The sequence below is a fragment of the Salvelinus namaycush genome, chromosome 5 (assembly GCF_016432855.1).
Source record: "Salvelinus namaycush isolate Seneca chromosome 5, SaNama_1.0, whole genome shotgun sequence".
Taxonomy (NCBI): domain Eukaryota; kingdom Metazoa; phylum Chordata; class Actinopteri; order Salmoniformes; family Salmonidae; genus Salvelinus; species Salvelinus namaycush.
This window is the reverse complement of record NC_052311.1, coordinates 5,370,138-5,390,503: the sequence shown is the minus strand read 5'-3', so window position 1 is coordinate 5,390,503 and position 20,366 is coordinate 5,370,138. Positions and strand designations below refer to the sequence as shown.

General features: G+C 43.4%; 2 protein-coding genes across 2 annotated transcripts in view; one reads left to right on the top strand and one right to left on the bottom strand.

Annotated features, from left to right (window-relative positions):
* LOC120048907 (probable E3 ubiquitin-protein ligase MID2) overlaps positions 1-20,366 on the bottom strand; it is a 1,198,409-nt gene that overhangs the window by 40,498 nt on the left and 1,137,545 nt on the right. The gene's annotated exons all lie outside the window — the stretch shown is intronic.
* LOC120047817 (protocadherin Fat 2-like) overlaps positions 1-20,366 on the top strand; it is a 77,923-nt gene that overhangs the window by 12,471 nt on the left and 45,086 nt on the right. The window contains exons 4-11 of the mRNA XM_038993356.1: positions 5,946-6,004; positions 6,252-6,362; positions 13,295-13,504; positions 13,820-14,027; positions 18,894-19,033; positions 19,124-19,399; positions 19,620-19,830; positions 20,096-20,282. Coding sequence (XP_038849284.1) covers positions 5,946-6,004; positions 6,252-6,362; positions 13,295-13,504; positions 13,820-14,027; positions 18,894-19,033; positions 19,124-19,399; positions 19,620-19,830; positions 20,096-20,282 — 1,402 coding nt within the window. The remainder of the gene's footprint in view (positions 1-5,945; positions 6,005-6,251; positions 6,363-13,294; positions 13,505-13,819; positions 14,028-18,893; positions 19,034-19,123; positions 19,400-19,619; positions 19,831-20,095; positions 20,283-20,366) is intronic.

Below are 20,366 nucleotides of genomic sequence, written 5' to 3'. Positions count from 1 at the left end.
ACACAAACCAGCAATCTTTCAGTTGCTAGTCTAACGCTCTAACCTCAAGGCTACCTGCCACCCCAGAAGAAAACATATGGAGGTCAAGAGACCTCTTTATAAGGAGGCCTAGCAGAGAAGGGCAACTTCATTACAAAAACACAGACACAGGATGTAAACCAACAAGTCTGAGCTGAATGATAAAAGCAGTAGCACACTTTCTAACGTGTCTCACCTGTCTAAATAATGTCTCCACTAAAGACCCAGCAGGATTTGTTTTGAGTGCCGTAAAAGCTAAATGCCCCTTAAATGATCATCTCCACTCACTTCAACCCCCTCCCCCACCGCACGCACACACACACACACACACACACACACACACACACACACACACACACACACACACACACACACACACACACACACACACACACACACACACACACACACACACACACACACACACACACACACACACACACACACATACACACCCTTGCATGGTAATCAGTCCCTGTGGTGTCACTTGGGGCAGTCGAGTGGTGAACTAAACTAACGTTTCTCAGGCATGTTTAGTCTGTAGGCCACTACTCTGATATCAACTCAGGCTGTGACACAGACAACCTCACCCAGATTTCAACACGGTTGAAAAAGGCCAAACCAGTCATGTAACCTGTTTCGCCAGGTTTTCTGAACTCATAGACCCTTTAATTTGGCATTATAATTGGCCTGTTAAAGGAACAGTAGCAGCATGGCAGGAGAATTGGCCTGTTAATGGGACAGTAGCAGCATGGCAGGAGAATTGGCCTGTTAAAGGGGCAGTAGCAGCATGGCAGGAGAATTGGCCTGTTAATGGGACAGTAGCAGCATGGCAGGAGAATTGGCCTGTTAAAGGGGCAGTAGCAGCATGGCAGGAGAATTGGCCTGTTAAAGGGACAGTAGCAGCATGGCAGGAGAATTGGTCTGTTAAAGGGACAGTAGCAGCATGGCAGGATAATTGGTCTGTTAAAGGAACAGTAGCAGCATGGCAGGAGAATTGGCCTGTTAAAGGAACAGTAGCAGCATGGCAGGATATTTGGCCTGTTAATGGGACAGTAGCAGCATGGCAGGATAATTGGCCTGTTAAAGGAACAGTAGCAGCATGGCAGGAGAATTGGCCTGTTAATGGGACAGTAGCAGCATGGCAGGATAATTGGCCTGTTAAAGGAACAGTAGCAGCATGGCAGGAGAATTGGCCTGTTAAAGGGGCAGTAGCAGCATGGCAGGATAATTGGCCTGTTAAAGGAACAGTAGCAGCATGGCAGGAGAATTGGCCTGTTAAAGGGGCAGTAGCAGCATGGCAGGATAATTGGCCTGTTAAAGGAACAGTAGCAGCATGGCAGGAGAATTGGCCTGTTAATGGGACAGTAGCAGCATGGCAGGAGAATTGGTCTGTTAAAGGGACAGAAGCAGCATGGCAGGAGAATTGGTCTGTTAAAGGGGCAGAAGCAGCATGGCAGGAGAATTGGCCTGTTAAAGGGACAGTAGCAGCATGGCAGGAGAATTGGCCTGTTAAAGGGACAGTAGCAGCATGGCAGGAGAATTGGTCTGTTAAAGGAACAGTAGCAGCATGGCAGGAGAATTGGTCTGTTAAAGGGACAGTAGCAGCATGGCAGGAGAATTGGCCTGTTAATGGGACAGTAGCAGCATGGCAGGAGAATTGGTCTGTTAAAGGGACAGTAGCAGCATGGCAGGAGAATTGGTCTGTTAAAGGGACAGTAGCAGCATGGCAGGAGAATTGGCCTGTTAATGGGACAGTAGCAGCATGGCAGGAGAATTGGCCTGTTAAAGGGGCAGTAGCAGCATGGCAGGATAATTGGCCTGTTAAAGGAACAGTAGTAGCATGGCAGGAGAATTGGTCTGTTAAAGGAACAGTAGCAGCATGGCAGGATAATTGGCCTGTTAAAGGAACAGTAGCAGCATGGCAGGAGAATTGGCCTGTTAATGGGACAGTAGCAGCATGGCAGGATAATTGGCCTGTTAAAGGAACAGTAGCAGCATGGCAGGAGAATTGGCCTGTTAAAGGGGCAGTAGCAGCATGGCAGGATAATTGGCCTGTTAAAGGAGCAGTAGCAGCATGGCAGGAGAATTGGCCTGTTAATGGGACAGTAGGAGCATGGCAGGAGAATTGGCCTGTTAAAGGGGCAGTAGTAGCATGGCAGGAGAATTGGCCTGTTAAAGGGACAGTAGCAGCATGGCAGGAGAATTGGCCTGTTAAAGGGACAGTAGCAGCATGGCAGGAGAATTGGTCTGTTAAAGGAACAGTAGCAGCATGGCAGGAGAATTGGTCTGTTAAAGGGACAGTAGCAGCATGGCAGGAGAATTGGCCTGTTAATGGGACAGTAGCAGCATGGCAGGAGAATTGGCCTGTTAAAGGGGCAGTAGCAGCATGGCAGGATAATTGGCCTGTTAAAGGAACAGTAGTAGCATGGCAGGAGAATTGGTCTGTTAAAGGGACAGTAGCGGCATGGCAGGATAATTGGCCTGTTAAAGGAACAGTAGCAGCATGGCAGGAGAATTGGCCTGTTAATGGGACAGTAGCAGCATGGCAGGATAATTGGCCTGTTAAAGGAACAGTAGCAGCATGGCAGGAGAATTGGCCTGTTAAAGGGGCAGTAGCAGCATGGCAGGATAATTGGCCTGTTAAAGGAACAGTAGCAGCATGGCAGCAGAATTGGCCTGTTAAAGGGGCAGTAGCAGCATGGCAGGATAATTGGCCTGTTAAAGGAACAGTAGCAGCATGGCAGGAGAATTGGCCTGTTAATGGGACAATAGCAGCATGGCAGGAGAATTGGTCTGTTAAAGGGGCAGTAGCAGCATGGCAGGAGAATTGGCCTGTTAAAGGGACAGTAGCAGCATGGCAGGAGAATTGGCCTGTTAATGGGACAGTAGCAGCATGGCAGGATAATTGGCCTGTTAAAGGAACAGTAGCAGCATGGCAGGAGAATTGGCCTGTTAAAGGGGCAGTAGTAGCATGGCAGGAGAATTGGCCTGTTAAAGGAACAGTAGCAGCATGGCAGGAGAATTGGCCTGTTAATGGGACAGTAGAAGCATGGCAGGATAATTGGCCTGTTAAAGGAACAGTAGCAGCATGGCAGGAGAATTGGCCTGTTAATGGGACAGTAGCAGCATGGCAGGATAATTGGCCTGTTAAAGGAACAGTAGCAGCATGGCAGGAGAATTGGCCTGTTAAAGGAACAGTAGCAGCATGGCAGGAGAATTGGTCTGTTAAAGGAACGGTAGCAGCATGGCAGGAGAATTGGCCTGTTAAAGGGACAGTAGCAGCATGGCAGGAGAATTGGCCTGTTAAAGGGACAGTAGCAGCATGGCAGGAGAATTGGCCTGTTAAAGGGACAGTAGCAGCATGGCAGGAGAATTGGCCTGTTAAAGGAACAGTAGCAGCATGGCAGGAGAATTGGTCTGTTAAAGGAATAGTAGCAGCATGGCAGGAGAATTGGTATGTTAAAGGGACAGTAGCAGCATGGCAGGAGAATTGGCCTGTTAATGGGACAGTAGCAGCATGGCAGGAGAATTGGCCTGTTAAAGGGGCAGTAGTAGCATGGCAGGAGAATTGGTCTGTTAAAGGGACAGTAGCAGCATGGCAGGAGAATTGGCCTGTTAAAGGGACAGTAGAAGCATGGCAGGAGAATTGGCCTGTTAAAGGGACAGTAGCAGCATGGCAGGAGAATTGGTCTGTTAAAGGGACAGTAGCAGCATGGCAGGAGAATTGGTCTGTTAAAGGGACAGTAGCAGCATGGCAGGAGAATTGGCCTGTTAAAGGGGCAGTAGCAGCATGGCAGGAGAATTGGCCTGTTAAAGGGGCAGTAGCAGCATGGCAGGAGAATTGGCCTGTTAAAGGGACAGTAGCAGCATGGCAGGATAATTGGTCTGTTAAAGGGACAGTAGCAGCATGGCAGGAGAAATGGTCTGTTAAAGGGACAGTAGTAGCATGGCAGGAGAATTGGCCTGTTAAAGGGGCAGTAGCAGCATGGCAGGAGAATTGGCCTGTTAAAGGGACAGTAGCAGCATGGCAGGAGAATTGGCCTGTTAAAGGGACAGTAGCAGCATGGCAGGATAATTGGTCTGTTAAAGGGACAGTAGCAGCATGGCAGGAGAATTGGTCTGTTAAAGGGACAGTAGCAGCATGGCAGGAGAATTGGCCTGTTAATGGGACGTAAGCAGCATGGGAAATCTTTACCAAATGACAATACAGTAGTGGACAGTGTATCAGTGGATAGATTGGGAAAGGGGAAAGGGAAAGGGGGATACCTAGTCAGTTTGTAGCAGGTTGACGTTTATTGTCATAAGACTTGTCCTGGAGGCAGAACTGAGCGATTTCCCCTTAGGCCAGCTGTAAAGTCAAAATTCATGAAAACAAATATTTACTTTTTGGTCTTAATTTAAGGTTATCATTAGGCATTAGGGTTAGTGGTGTGGTTGATGTTATCGTTAGGCATTAGGGTTAGTGGTGTGGTTAAGGTTATGGCATTAGGGTTAAATTCAGATTTTATGACTTTGTGGCTGTGCCAGCTCGCGACCACTCTGCAGAGCTGCCTCCAGAACAACATCCATGATGAAAAAGGTTGACCTGCTGGATTGTAATGGCTAACTTCTGCAACACACATTATACTATTAAAGTATCCACAGTCCTAAAACGTTGAGTATTTTATCAAAATAACAGGTTCTAGAAATGTCTCAGAGGTTTCTTTGTTTAGACCATGAAGCCACATAAGCACTGTTAGTAAAACAGACGGTGTTGTGGGAAGACAGAAGAGTTAAACAGCTGCATGGGACTCAGACAGTGACAGGTGTGCTGGGTCATTCCACTAATTTGGTGCCTTTTGAGAGGTGGGAAAAAAACACATTTGATTTCAGCTGATTTTAACGTTCTTAAATAATCCATAAATCCCCTTGTGACAGGAGGAATGGAGGCTTGTTGTTTACAACAGGGAGAGGCAGCTGAATGCAAGCTTCACAATATTCGTAAAAAAACAAAAAAAAACATTTTTAACCTGTCTATTTATGGGGAACTTGTGATCATTTTTATTGTTTATTTCACTTTTGTATATTATCTACTTCACTTGCTTTGGCAATGTTAACATATGTTTCCCGTGCTAATAAAGCCCCTTGAATTGAATTGAATTGAACAAGGTTGATGTGTTATGTTCGACCCGCTCACTTTTCCACTTTTCCACCACAAAACGCACAAAAAGGGAAGAACCAGCTCACCTGCTTTTACTCTATGAATTTGAATAGTTTCAATCCATTTAAACAGGAGTTCAGTTCACAATTTTATCCAGAGCAACTTACAGGAGCAATTAGGGTTAAGTGCCTTGCTCAAGGGCACATCTGATTTTTCACCAACTCAGCTCTGCAATTTGAATCAGCAACTTCCCTGTTATTAGCCTAATGCTCTTACCCACTAGGCTACCTGCCACCCTATCAGGGTTGACCTCAAAAAGAGCGAAGGACATAAATTAATCACTTATCATATGAAATAAATAATGATCTCCAGAAATTACTTTGTCAAAGTAAAAAAATAACTAGGGCTTCACAATGATGGGAAACTAAGAGACATATTTTGATTAAATGGGTAAAAAATGTTATCAATTTAGCAAGCCTTTATTCATAGAAAAATCAGATTTATTGATTTATTGAACTCTCCATGTGGTCTTTATTAAATGGCACTTAATTTAATATAACAGGCTTTAAAAAAAAAATCTAATTCAACATAAAATACCAAAAGGTCGCAAAAGGCACTCATTTCGTGGAACGATACCAGCTACTGCTGTCCATGTGGGAAAGACTTCATATTGATTACCCTGTTCCTTCATCCTCCTTCCCTCCCATATTCCTTCTCCCTCTGTTTCCTTCTTTATCTGTTTCCTCCTCTCTCTGTTTCCTTCTCTCTCTGTTTGTTTTCTTAGGCGTCATCAACACTCTGACCTCTCTGGACCGGGAACAGAAGTCTGAGCACAGTATCGAGGTAGGAGACTGAGACACCTGCTTGTCATTAAACAACATGTGCCTGTTTTTATGAGATCGTTAAAAAGGCCTGAAATGAGAGCTTAAACTACTCTATAACTATATCTATGTGTGGTCTTGATAAATAACATTTCTCACAAAATATATGTGATTTATGATACATAAAACTTTTTTATTTCATTTAAGTCTCAATCAAACCTCCATATCCTATTGTTAGACTAACCGTCTTCCCCCTCTTCTCCTCTCAGGTGATAGTGTCAGACAACGGAGCTCCTGTTCTCCACTCCACCTCTACAGTGATCATCCAGGTGCTGGATGAGAATGACAACAGACCCCAGTTCAACCACAAGCTCTTCCAGGTCTGCTTCTATTGGCTCTTTGGGGTTTCGGGTCAGCGTCCGAAAGGGCACCCTATTTCTTGCATAGGCTGTGTTTATACAGGCAGCCCAAATTTGATATTTTTTCCACTCATTTGTCTTTTGTCCAATTACATCAGATCTTTTAACATCGGATATTTTTTTCAGAGCTGATCTAATTGGTCAAAATACCAATTAGTGAAAGCAGTGGCGGTTCTAGCTGTATGGCTTCCTGGGCGAACCCCCCCTTCAGCGCCCCCCGCCCCCACAAAAAAAGCACCATTCTGCACTAACTGTACTTTTTATTCAGACGTTTGGAACAAGACAAATAAATAATCATAACATTTAAAACTATATAATTATAAAAATATATACAAAAATAAGACTCATAAATATAAAAAATAAGTAACAAAGACAAATAGAAACAAATTTGTGTTGATTTGGCACTCGAGTGTCAATACATTACCCATCTCCCAACACTGTCAACCAAGAGTCAAGACTAAACCAATTCACCTTGGTGGTGTGCAGACTACATTACCCATCTCCCAACACTGTCAACCAAGAGTCAAGACTAAACCAATTCACCTTGGTGGTGTGCAGACTACATTACCCATCTCCCAACACTGTCAACCAAGAGTCAAGACTAAACCAGTTCACCTTGGTGGTGTTCAGACTACATTACCCATCTCCCAACACTGTCAACCAATTTAAGACTAAACCAGTTCACCTTGGTGGTGTTCAGACTACATTACCCATCTCCCAACACTGTCAACCAAGAGTCAAGACTAAACCAGTTCACCTTGGTGGTGTTCAGACTACATTACCCATCTCCCAACACTGTCAACCAAGAGTCAAGACTAAACCAGTTCACCTTGGTGGTGTTCAGACTACATTACCCATCTCCCAACACTGTCAACCAAGAGTCAAGACTAAACCAGTTCACCTTGGTGGTGTTCAGACTACATTGCCCATCTCCCAACACTGTCAACCAAGAGTCAAGACTAAACCAGTTCACCTTGGTGGTGTTCAGACTACATTACCCATCTCCCAACACTGTCAACCAAGAGTCAAGACTAAACCAGTTCACCTTGGTGGTGTTCAGACTACATTACCCATCTCCCAACACTGTCAACCAAGAGTCAAGACTAAACCAGTTCACCTTGGTGGTGTTTAGACTACATTACCCATCTCCCAACACTGTCAACCAAGAGTCAAGACTAAACCAGTTCACCTTGGTGGTGTTTAGACTGGTTTTATATTGTTCTGAACGATTTCGCCCAAACCAGAAAAAAATGCAACAGTATGTTTGTGAAACTACTGTACAGTGTTCTACTACTGTACATTCACAGTGTTATGAATGAATTGTGGTTTATTTGGTAGCATTTCGTAGTGTGACTGATTTTACTAGTTGCATTAGTACTGTACAAAGTTAGAGGTGCCCTATTTGATAGATTCTACCGCTCCCCCTAACTCGGGCTTCCGGTGGGGAGACCTGAGGTCAACCTACACCCGCCCCCCTCCCCATCTTGTACTTCTGAGTAGGAGACCTTCCCATGCAGTAGCCTGCCTAGCTCACAAACTAGAATCAGGGCGCCCACTCCGACAAGGTTAATTGACCCACAGTCCCACACGGTGACATGATATCATTGACGTTACGTGCAAATGAGCGAAAGAAAACCGATCGCACAAATGTCACCATTACGATTTTTTTTGTGGTGGAGCCCCGTGCCGCCCCCGGCAAAACGCCGCCCTGAGCGGCTGCCCATGTCACCTAAATCCACCACTGAGTGAAAGAAAAAACACATATACAGTGCCAGTCAAAATTTTTGACACACCTACTCATTAAAGGGTTTTTCTTTATTTGTACTATTTTCTACATTGTAGAATGATAGTGAAGACATCAAAACTATAAAAATAACACATATGGAATCATGTAGAAACCAAAAAAAGTGTTAATTAAACAAATATAAATAGATTTTAGATTTTAGATTCTTCAAAGTAGCCACCCTTTGCCTTGATGACATCTCTCAACAAGCTTCATGAGGAATGCTTTTCCAACAGTCTTGAAGGAGTTCCCACATATGCTGAGCACTTGTTGGCTGCTTTTCCTTCACTCTGTGGTCCAACTCATCCCAAACCATCTCAGTTGGGTTGAGGTCAGTTGATTGTGGGGGCCAGGTCATCTGATGCAGCACTCCATCACTCTCCTTGTTCAAATAGCCCTTACATCGCCTGGAGGTGTTTTGGGTCGTTGTCCTGTTGAAAAACAAATGATAGTCGCACTAAGCGCATTTAAGTGTGCCTTGAATTCTAAATAAATCACTGACAGTGTCACCAGCAAAGCACCCCCACATAATCACACCTCCTCCTCCATGCTTCACGGTGGGAACCACACATGCGGAGATCATCCGTTCACCTACCCAGCATCTCACAAAAAGATGGCAGTTGGAAATCTCAAATTTGGACTCATCAAACCAAAGGACAGATTTCCCCCGGTCTAATATTGCTTGTGTTTCTTGGCCCAAGCAAGTCTTTTCTTATTATTGGTGTCCGTTAGTAGTGGTTTCTTTGCAGCAAATTGACCATGAAGGCCTGATTCACGCAGTCTCCTCCGAACAGCTGATGTTGAGATGTATCTGTTACTTGAACTCTGTGAAGCATTTATTTGGGCTGCAATCTGAGGTGCAGTTAACTCTAATGAACTTATCCTCTGCAGCAGAGGTAACTCTGGGTTTTCCTTTCCTGTGGCGGTCCTCATGAGAGCCAGTTTCATCATAGTGCTTGATGGTTTTTATGACTGCACTTGAAGAAACTTTCAAAGTTCTTGAAATTTTCTGCATTGCCTGACCTTCATGTCTAAAAGTAATGAAGGACTGTTGTTTCTCTTAGCTTATTTGAGCTGTTCTTGCCATAATATAGACTTGGTCTTTTACCAAACAGGGCTATATTCTGTATACTAACCCTACCTTGTCACAACACAACTGATTGGCTCAAACGCATTAAGAAGGAAAGAAATTCTACAAATTAACTTTTAACCTGTTTGGCGTGCAAGCCCGACGTCGGTACACTTATGACAACAGCCAGCTCAAAGTGCAGGGCGCGAAATTCAAAAGATATTTTTTTTTAAATATTTAACTTTCACACATTAACAAGTCCAATACAGCATATGAAAGGTACACATCTTGTGAATCAAGCCAACATGTCCGATTTTTTAAATGTTTTATAGGGAAGACACAATATGTAAATCTATTAGCTAACCACGTTAGCAAAAGACACCACTTTTCTTACTCCATCAGTTTTTTACTCCATCAGTAGCTTTCACAAATTCGACCAAATAAAGATATAAATAGCCACTAACCAAGAAACAACTTCATCAGATGACAGTCTGATAACATATTTATTGTATAGCATATGTTTTGTTAGAAAAATGTGCATATTTCAGGTATAAATCATAGTTTACATTGCAGCTACAGTCAGAAATTGCACCGAAAGCAGACAGAAAAATTACAGACACCAACGCCAAATAACTAAATACTCATCATAAAACATTTCTGAAAAATACATAGTGTACAGCAATTGAAAGACAGGCATCTTGTGATTCCAGACAATATTTCCGATTTATCAAGTGTTTTACAGCGAAAACACAATATAGCGTTATATTAGCGTAGCCACAATAGCCAGAAACACTTGGGCGCCGACGACCAGTTCACATGCACGACAGATATTAGAAATAGCATCATAAAATGTTTCTTACTTTTGGTGATCTTCCGTCAGAATGTTGGACAAGGTGTCCTTTGTCCAGAACAGTCGTTGTTTGGATCTGGAACGGCAAATTTCCCTCTTGATTTAGCATGGGCACTTGCCAAGTGGCACGGATCTCTCCAACGTCAACAAAGTCAGAGAACGGAACACGGCAAAACTCCCGAAAAAATTTCAATAATCTGATTAAACTATATTGAAAAAACATACTTTACGATGATATGGTCACATGTATCAAATAAAATCTAAACCGGAGATGTTAGTCGTCCATAACGACAGCTAAACAGAAGGCAAATCCATGTCCCCTTTCGCGCGCTCCAGAAACAGGAAATGGACGGTCACGTCATACAAAGAGCTTTAATTCCACCTCAGACCAAGATAAACACGAAATTTCTTCTCTCACCGCCTCTTGACAACCAGGGGAAGGTGTATGAAGTGTACGTAGACTCTTACGTATCATGCCCATGTATAGGCAGGAAGTTGAACAGAGCATCGATTTCTGACATTCCACTTCCTGGTCAGGAAATGTGCTGCAGAATGAGTTCTGTTTCACTCAGAGAAATAATTCAAACGGTTTTAGAAACTAGAGAGTGTTTTCTATCCAATAGTAATAATAATATGCATATTGTACGAGCAAGAATTGAGTACGAGGCCGTTTGAAATGGGCACGATTTAACTGGCTACTCAATACTGCCCCTTGCAGCCATAAGAAGTTTTAACAAGGCACACTTGTTGAAGAAACTTTCAAAGAAAAGAGAGTCAAGACTAAACCAATTCACCTTGGTGGTGTTCAGACTACATTACCCATCTCCCAACACTGTCAACCAAGAGTCAAGACTCTTGTCGCACTAAGCGCATAGTCGCACTAAGCGCATTCAAGTGTGCCTTGAATTCTAAATAAATCACTGACAGTGTTCTCTTAACCAGCATGAAGCTGGTTAAGAGAACGCCAAGAGTGTGCAAAGCTGTCATCAAGGCAAACTTTTAAATATAAGTTTTCATTTAACCTTTATTTAACTAGGCAAGTCAGTTAAGAACAAATTCTTATTTACAATGACGGCCTACCCCGGCCAAACCCAGACGACGCTGGGCCAATTCTGCCCTATGGGACTCCCAATCACGGCCGGATGTGATGCAGCCTGGATTCAAACCAGGGACTGCAGTGAGATCTCTTGCACTGAGATGCATTGCCTTAGACCACAGCGCCACTCGGGAGCCCAAAAGGGTGGCTACTTATATTTTTGATTTAACACTTTTTTGGTTACTACATTATTCCATATGTGTTATTTCATAGTTTTGATTCACTATTATTTAACAATGTAGAAATAGTAAAAATAAAGCAAAACACTGGAATGAGTAGGTGTGTCGAATCTTTTGACCGGTACTTTGACCGGTGGCTTGTGAAAGTATTCATCCCCCTTGGTATTTTTCCTATTTTGTTGCCTTACAACTTGGAATTAAAATAGATTTTGGGGGGTTTATATCATTTGATTTACACAACATGCCTACCACTTTGAAGATGCAATTTGTTTTTTATAGCATAACTATTCACCCCCCCCAAAGTCAATACTTTGTAGAGCCACCTTTTGCTGCAATTACAGCTGCAAGTCTCTTGGGGCATGTCTCTATAAGCTTGGCACATCTAGCCACTGGGATTTTTGCCCATTCTTCAAGACAAAACTGCTCCAGCTCCTTCAAGTTGGATGGGTTCCGCTGGGGTACAGCAATCTTTAAGTCATACAACAGATTCTCAATTGGATTGAGGTCTGGGCTTTGACTAGGCCATTCCAAGACATTTCAATGTTTCCCCTTAAAACATTTGAGTGTTGTTTTAGCAGTATGCGTAGGGTCATTATCTTGCTGGAGGGTGAACCTCTGTCCCAGTCTCAAATCTCTGGAAGACTGAAACAGGTTTCCCTTAAGAATTTCCCTGTATTTAGCGCCATCCATTGTTCCTTCAATTCTGACCAGTTTCCCAGTCCCTGCCGATGAAAAACATATCCACAGCATGATGCTGCCACCACCATGCTTCACTGTGGGGATGGTGATGGGTGATGAGAGGTGTTGGGTTTGCGCCAGACATAGCGTTTTCCTTGATAGCCAAAACCTCAATTTTAGTCTCATCTGACCAGAGTACCTTCTTCCATATGTTTGGGGAGTCTCCCACATACCTTTTGGCGAACACCAAACGTGTTTGCTTATTTTTTTCTTTAAGCAATGGCTTTTTTTCTGGCCACTCTTCCGTAAAGCCCAGCTCCGTGGAGTGTACGGCTTAAAGTGGTCCTATTGACAGATACTCCAATCTCCGCTGTGGAGCTTTGCAACTCCTTCAGGGTTATATTTGGTCTCTTTGTTGCCTCTCTGATTAATGCCCTCCTTGCCTGGTCCATGAGTTTTGGTGGGCGGCCCTCTCATGGCAGGTTTGTTGTGGTGCCATATTCTCTCCATTTTTTAATAATGGATTTAATGGTGCTCTGTGGGATGTTCAAAGTTTCGGATCTTTTTTTATAACCCAACCCTGATCTGTACTTCTCCACAACTTTGTCCCTGACCTGTTTGGAGAGCTCCTTGCTCTTCATGGTGCCCCTTGCTTAGTGGTGTTGCAGACTATGGGGCCTTTCAGAACAGGTGTATATATACTGAGATCATGTGACAGATCATGTGACACTTAGATTGCACACAGGTGGACTTGATTTAACTAAATATGTGACTTCTGAAGGTGATTGGTTGCACCAGATCTTATTTAGGGGCTTCATAGCAAAGGGGGTGAATACATATAATACATATTTCAAAAACTTTTCTTTTGAATTTTTTGAAAGAAGCACATTTTTTTAATTTCACTTCACCAATTTGGACTATTTTGTGTATGTCCATTACATGAAATCCAAATAAAAATCCATTTAAATTACAGGTTGTAATGCAACAAAATAGGAAAAATGCCAAAGGGGATGAATAGTTTTGCAAGGCACTGTATATCTGAGTTGGGCTGGCTGTTTAAACGCAGCCATTGTGCACTACTTTTGACTTGGACCATATCTGGTTAAAATTAGTGCACTAATTAGGGAATAGGATGCCATTCAGCCTTACTTACTATTAAAGCACTTTGTGTCAACTGCTGATGTAATAATGGGCTTTTATAAATAAATGTGACTGATTAATTCATTGATTGGTTCCAGGTCAAACTACCTGAGCAACACAGGGGTCAGGGGGCGGAACCACAGGCGGTGGTGTGTCGTATGGTTGCCCAGGACGACGATGAAGGACCCAATGCTGAGGTCACCTTCAGTTTCCAGGACAACCAGGACGAGAGGTTTGAGATCCATCCAGACACTGGGGTGGTGACGGCACGGGGAGACTTTACAGCAGGCAACTACAGCATCCTCACGGTACGTGGACACGATCATAATACAACCACATAGTTAACATGTTCCACAGATTCTTCTGCTTTTCACAACCACACGCAATGGTGGAGCACTCTTTAGGACACCTGCTATGCCGAAACCAAAACAACCACATCTTCTTTCATGACTTTCGTTCACATGCAGACTGTAAACTTGCATGTGGAGTTGCACGTGAACACCATTGTGATGAACACCAACCATGTCATGTTCTCATGTAGTGTGATGAGTAACACAAAGATCCACACCCCAGCGCAATAACATTAGCGTTGTCCTCTCCATCCCATCCATTCCCTCTGTCAGATCAAAGCAGAGGACCATGGGAGCCCGGTGAGATCGTCGACAGTCCGCCTCGACGTAGAGTGGATCCCCAAGCCGACGCCCACCTCCGATCCGCTGACGTTTGACGAGCCACACTTCACCTTCACTGTCATGGAGACAGATCCTGTCACTCACATGGTGGGGATCATCCTCACAGAGACACAGAGGCTACTGTGGTATGACATCACAGGTGAGGACTAATATCGGTAACTCTGACGTCAAATCAAATCAAAGCAAACTTTTATTGGTCACATACACATGGTTAGCAGATGTTAATGCGAGTGTAGCGAAATGCTTGTGCTTCTAGTTCCGACCGTGCAGTAATATCTAACAAGTAATCTAACAATTTCACAACAACTACTTTATACACACAAGTGTAAAGGAATGAATAAGAATATGTACATATAAATATATGGATGAGCGTTGGCCGAGCGGCATAGGCAAGATGCAGTAGATGGTATAGAGTACAGTATATACATATGAGATGAGTAATGTAGGGTATGTAAACATTATATATGGCGTTGTTTAAAATGACTAGATGTGTTTAAAGTGATGTGTGAAGATGTGCAGTATGTCGTGTGTTGATGATATGGACCATGCATAAGTACAGCTAAGTGTTTTTTTAGTGTGTAGAATTACAGCCTATTTTATAGAAACTAACATCCTGGAAAATATGATCAGATGTGTGTAATTTAATGTTGTTATAGAAAAAAGTTATCTTAGTTGACACAATAAAGGCTTAGAGTAAAGTTACCGTAAAAGTAGTTGTTTTATTAAACTGACCAAACGGAATGAGTCAAAATGATCTATCAACATTTCACACATTTTTGGAATGTACTTAAAGGCAAGTCAAAACGTGACCAATCAAAGATTGCAAATGGATTGTGAAGGAAAATAGATTATTATTGATGATGAGAATCTGGCATGGAGTCGTGTTTTGCTGTGCGCTGTGAGTTTTGCTGTGCGCTGTGTGTTTTGCTGTGCGCTGTGTGTTTTGCTGTGCGCTGTGTGTTTTGCTGTGCGCTGTGTGTTTTGCTGTGCGCTGTGAGTTTTGCTGTGCGCTGTGAGTTTTGCTGTGCGCTGTGTGTTTTGCTGTGCGCTGTGAGTTTTGCTGTGCGCTGTGAGTTTTGCTGTGCGCTGTGAGTTTTGCTGTGCGCTGTGAGTTTTGCTGTGCGCTGTGAGTTTTGCTGTGCGCTGTGAGTTTTGCTGTGCGCTGTGTGTTTTGCTGTGCGCTGTGAGTTTTGCTGTGCGCTGTGAGTTTTGCTGTGCGCTGTGTGTTTTTCTGTGCACTGTGTGTTTTTCTGTGCACCATGTAAACTATAATGGTAGATTGAGTTCATGTCACTCTGCTGTTGAACAGAGCAGCAGGCCTGGTCTCGGTGTGGCAGATAAGACCTCAGCGAGGGGCAGGGGCCCAGTGTGTGTGTGTGTGTGTGTGTGTGTGTGTGTGTGTGTGTGTGTGTGTGTGTGTGTGTGTGTGTGTGTGTGTGTGTGTGTGTGTGTGTGTGTGTGTGTGTGTGCCCTACACCCCAGCATGAGGAGAACACAGCCATATTTCCTCAGATGAAGGGCCAGGACACGACAGGATAGGCAGAGTCTAACTCTGATGGATGATCTGCCTCACGTGGCCACGTGGCAGAACACGTTGTTGACCCTTTGCTAAAGTATTCATCTAGCTCTTTGACATTGAAATTAACTTGGATTAACTTGGAAAAAATAAGGTTTGATCCCAAACACCAATTATGGTAGCACATTAAAATAAGACTATGGTATTAACATTTCTGCTGCATAGATATGTTTGTGAAAATATTCCCATGAAAGCAAGGCTTTGTTATGGGACATACAGTACCAGTCAAAAGTTTGGACACGGCTACTCATTCCAGGGTTTTTCTTTATTTTTCTTCTTCCAGGGTCTCTTCTTATTATTGGTGTCCTTTAGTAGTGGTTTCATTGCAGCAATTCGACCACGAAGGCCAGATTCACAGAGTCTCCTCTGAACAGTTGATGTTGACATATGTCTGTTGTTGGAGCTCTGTGAAGCATTTATTTGTGCTGCAATCGGAGGTGCAGTTAACTCTAATGAACTTTGAAGAATCTTCAATAGAAAATATATTTAGATTTGTTTAACACTTTTTTGGTTACTACATGATTCCATATGTGTTATTTCATAGTTTTGATGTCTTCACTTTTATTCTACAATGTAGAAAATAGTAAAAAAAATAAAGAAAAACCCTTGAATGAATACGTGTGTCCAAACTTTTGACTGGTACTGTACATTAACCGAACCATGGCACTTTAGATAGTGTCTTGAAATGAATTTGCTGGCTAAATGTGGCAGCCAATGCAGTTCTAATGCGTTGCCCTCAGCTTTTCATTTGACTTGATCTTTGACCCTGACAGCTGCTTTTCAACCCATTATATATTTAAGCAATCTATGACTTCTCTTTCAAACCGTCTGGCAATATCTTTTATCTGGGCATTGGATACTTTGGATGTTTGATTTTTCCGCAGGTTAGCGTTTTTCATCATGAATCTTGTTCTACAGGCAGCTTTGCAGTGTGGTCACGAGCTGGCACAGCCACAAAGTCATAAAATCTGATTTTAAACCTAAACCTAACTTTAACCACACTGCTAACCCTAATGCCTAACCCTAACCTTAACCACACTGCTAACCCTAATGCCTAACCCTAACCTTAACCACACTGCTAACCCTAATGCCTAACCCTAACCTTAACCACACTGCTAACCCTAATGCCTAAACCTAACCTTAACCACACTGCTAACCCTAATGCCTAACCCTAACCACACTGCTAACCCTAATGCCTAACCTTAACCACACTGCTAACCCTAATGCCTAACCCTAACCTTAACCACACTGCTAACCCTAATGCCTAACCCTAACCTTAACCACACTGCTAACCCTAATGCCTAACCCTAACCTTAACCACACTGCTAACCCTAATGCCTAACCCTAACCTTAACCACACTGCTAACCCTAATGCCTAACCTTAACCTTAACCACACTGCTAACCCTAATGCCTAACCCTAACCTTAACCACACTGCTAACCCTAATGCCTAACCCTAACCTTAACCACACTGCTAACCCTAATGCCTAACCCTAACCTTAACCACACTGCTAACCCTAATGCCTAACCCTAACCTTAACCACACTGCTAACCCTAATGCCTAACCCTAACCACACTGCTAACCCTAATGCCTAACCTTAACCACACTGCTAACCCTAATGCCTAACCCTAACCTTAACCACACTGCTAACCCTAATGCCTAACCCTAACCTTAACCACACTGCTAACCCTAATGCCTAACCCTAACCTTAACCACACTGCTAACCCTAATGCCTAACCCTAACCTTAACCACACTGCTAACCCTAATGCCTAACCCTAACCTTAACTACACTGCTAACCCTAATGCCTAACCCTAACCTTAACCACACTGCTAACCCTAATGCCTAACCCTAACCTTAACCACACTGCTAACACTAATGCCTAACCTTAACCTTAACCACACTGCTAACCCTAATGCCTAACCCTAACCTTAACCACACTGCTAACCCTAATGCCTAACCCTAACCTTAACCACACTGCTAACCCTAATGCCTAACCCTAACCTTAACCACACTGCTAACCCTAATGCCTAACCCTAACCTTAACCACACTGCTAACCCTAATGCCTAACCCTAACCTTAACCACACTGCTAACCCTAATGCCTAACCCTAACCTTAACCACACTGCTAACCCTAATGCCTAACCCTAACCTTAACCACACTGCTAACCCTAATGCCTAACCCTAACCTTAACCACACTGCTAACCCTAATGCCTAACCCTAACCTTAACCACACTGCTAACCTTTACCTTAAATTAAGACCAAAAGCAAACATCCCACTGGGCACACACTGGTTGAATCAACGTTGTTTCCACGTCATTTCACTGAAATTACGTTGAACCAATGTGGAATAGACGTTGAATTGACGTCTGTGCCCAGTGGGAAGATTCATGCCCATTAACATCAACATCAACCATCAATCAAGTTTTTTTCAAATGTTGCAAAAGCACCAACTAGAAATCTAAACATATGATACATTTTTCAATAATGCTCAACATTTTGTGGGAGAAGTGACATTTTTAAAATTCCCTATTTTCATGTAGTCCCACTGGTAATATTAGAAGGCAAAGCTTGTTTTAAAATGGAGTCATGTGAGCCTTGAAAAGGTGCATCTATTTCTTAATAAACACCATCTGGCTGAACAAGCATGAGCTTTACCCCTACTGTTCACGGCGTCTGTTCAAAGTGTGTCGCTGCCAAATTTTTCCCCTTAAACAATTGTGTTACACTTATTCTGGTACACTTGGACACGGGGGGGTAGACCCTTTTCTGCAACCTTGTTTTCTGTCATCAATACATACATGGCTGAACATGTGAGGATGACGGTGGTTCGTTGGCCCCATACTGGCAGATTGTTGGCTTTTTGCTCTCAGTAAACGAGGCATAGTATGCACAGGGATTAATGCTTCTTAACTGTTGAGGGTGCAATACAGTATGTGTGTTTGTGGCCATGTTCAGTGAGAGGAGGGCCTCTTAGCTCATATTCCGTATTCACACGCACTCATTCGGGGCGATGGCCGTCATTCAAAGCGGTGAAACAGTAGTTTTTGGAATGTTTTCTTGTCTTTCCTACTGTCCTGACTGGGCAAACTCCGTTTCCAGTGGACGCTCCAAACAGCTGCCCACACGTCCATCTGTAGAAAGAATGATCCTCCAATCACAGCCAAGTCATTATGATTCTGGGTGACACACCTGTGTGTCACAACTGCTGTATAGGCTCTCACTCACTCCTCCAATAAGGCCATTGGAGCCAGTTTCAGTAACAGACACACACGAAGCCAAACATCCTGAGGGGCTCTGGGCAGGCTTCCACTGAGGCCTTTCAACAGTCAAAATGTAGAACTGTCAAACTTCAAACTGTCCTTGTATTGGCTGATGGAATGATATCGATTTATTTATACCGTCTCCTATCTGTTGTGTTGTTCCCAGGGGGCGATGAAGAGCAGGACTTTGACATTGACAGGAACACAGGAAGCATCGTGATCGCCAGGCCTCTGGATGCAGGGAAGAAGTCAACCTATAATCTGACTGTACAGGTTACAGACGGGCATCAGGTCGCAACCACACAGGTGATACACATATGAAATACATAGTAAATTAGTAGTTATGGTAAAACTTTTGATTAAGTTGCTCTTCCTGTCTGTCTGTCTGTCTCCTAGACATATATCCGTGTGCTGGACATGAACGAGCATCGACCCATGTTCATGACGTCCATCTACGAGGTCAGAGTACCGGAAGACACCTCTCCACGGAAGGACATCCTCCACATCTCTGCTCAGGACCGAGACAGCAACAGCAAACTCATCTACTCGCTCCACAGCAGCGTCCATCCAGACAGCCTGAAGAACTTCCATCTGGACCCTAAGAGTGGTGTTCTGGTGATAACTGAGCAGCTGGACCGTGAGAAGCGTTCTGTGCACACGCTCATTGTGATGGTAACGTTGTTGATGTTTTTACTGATGTCTCCTTTTCATCTTCCCTCGCCGTTTAAAAACACGACGATCTAAAGTACAGCGTATCTATCATAACAGTTTTATAAAGTACTCTCTGTCAGATTATAGCAATCGTTTTTTGGGGGTTATCTAGGAGTTTGAATTTGGATTAAGTTAACGTCCCTACACTGTCCTGCTCTCACCATCTCTTTTTACTCTGTAGGTTCGAGATCAGAAGATGCCAGTGAAAAGAAACTTTGTGAAGGCAGTGGTTTATGTGGAGGACTGCAACGACCACTCTCCTGCCTTCATGACAGCCGGCTATGAGGGCACTATCACCAATCTGGCTGCGGCTGGGACAGAGGTGCTGCGTGTCAAGGCGCTGGATAAGGACATGGGGAGCAACGCTCAGATTATTTACTCCCTTCACTCAGGTACAACACAGATCAGAGATTATGGGGGGTAGATTATGATGGATTTGAATTGTGAATGTTCTTCAAGCATGATAATCTGTTTTTAGCATTCTTTAAAAGAGTGCTATAGAAGTATAGTCTATTCTAAAATCATTATTTGAGATAGATTTGTACTTTACCCTCACATATAGGCAAATGTGTTGACAATTTAAAACATTATATACACCAAAAATATGTTTGTAAAATAATTTGTTCATTTTTATTTGGTCATTGTTTGTCTTTCCAGGGAATGTCGACAACACCTTTGACATTGATGGCGAGCTGGGGAGTATCACTATCGCCAAACCTCTGGACAGCCTACCCCAGGAGCAGTTCCATCTGACAGTGAAGGCCACAGACCAGGGTTTCCCCCAGCACAGCGATCTCTGTTCTGTCTCCATCACCATCCTGCTCTCAGACAGAACCCCTCCCAGGTTAATATGTATATAACGTAGTATTATGTTGTTTGATCATTCTTAAATGTTTTAATTTGTAAATTGTATCAAATAATTCAACGT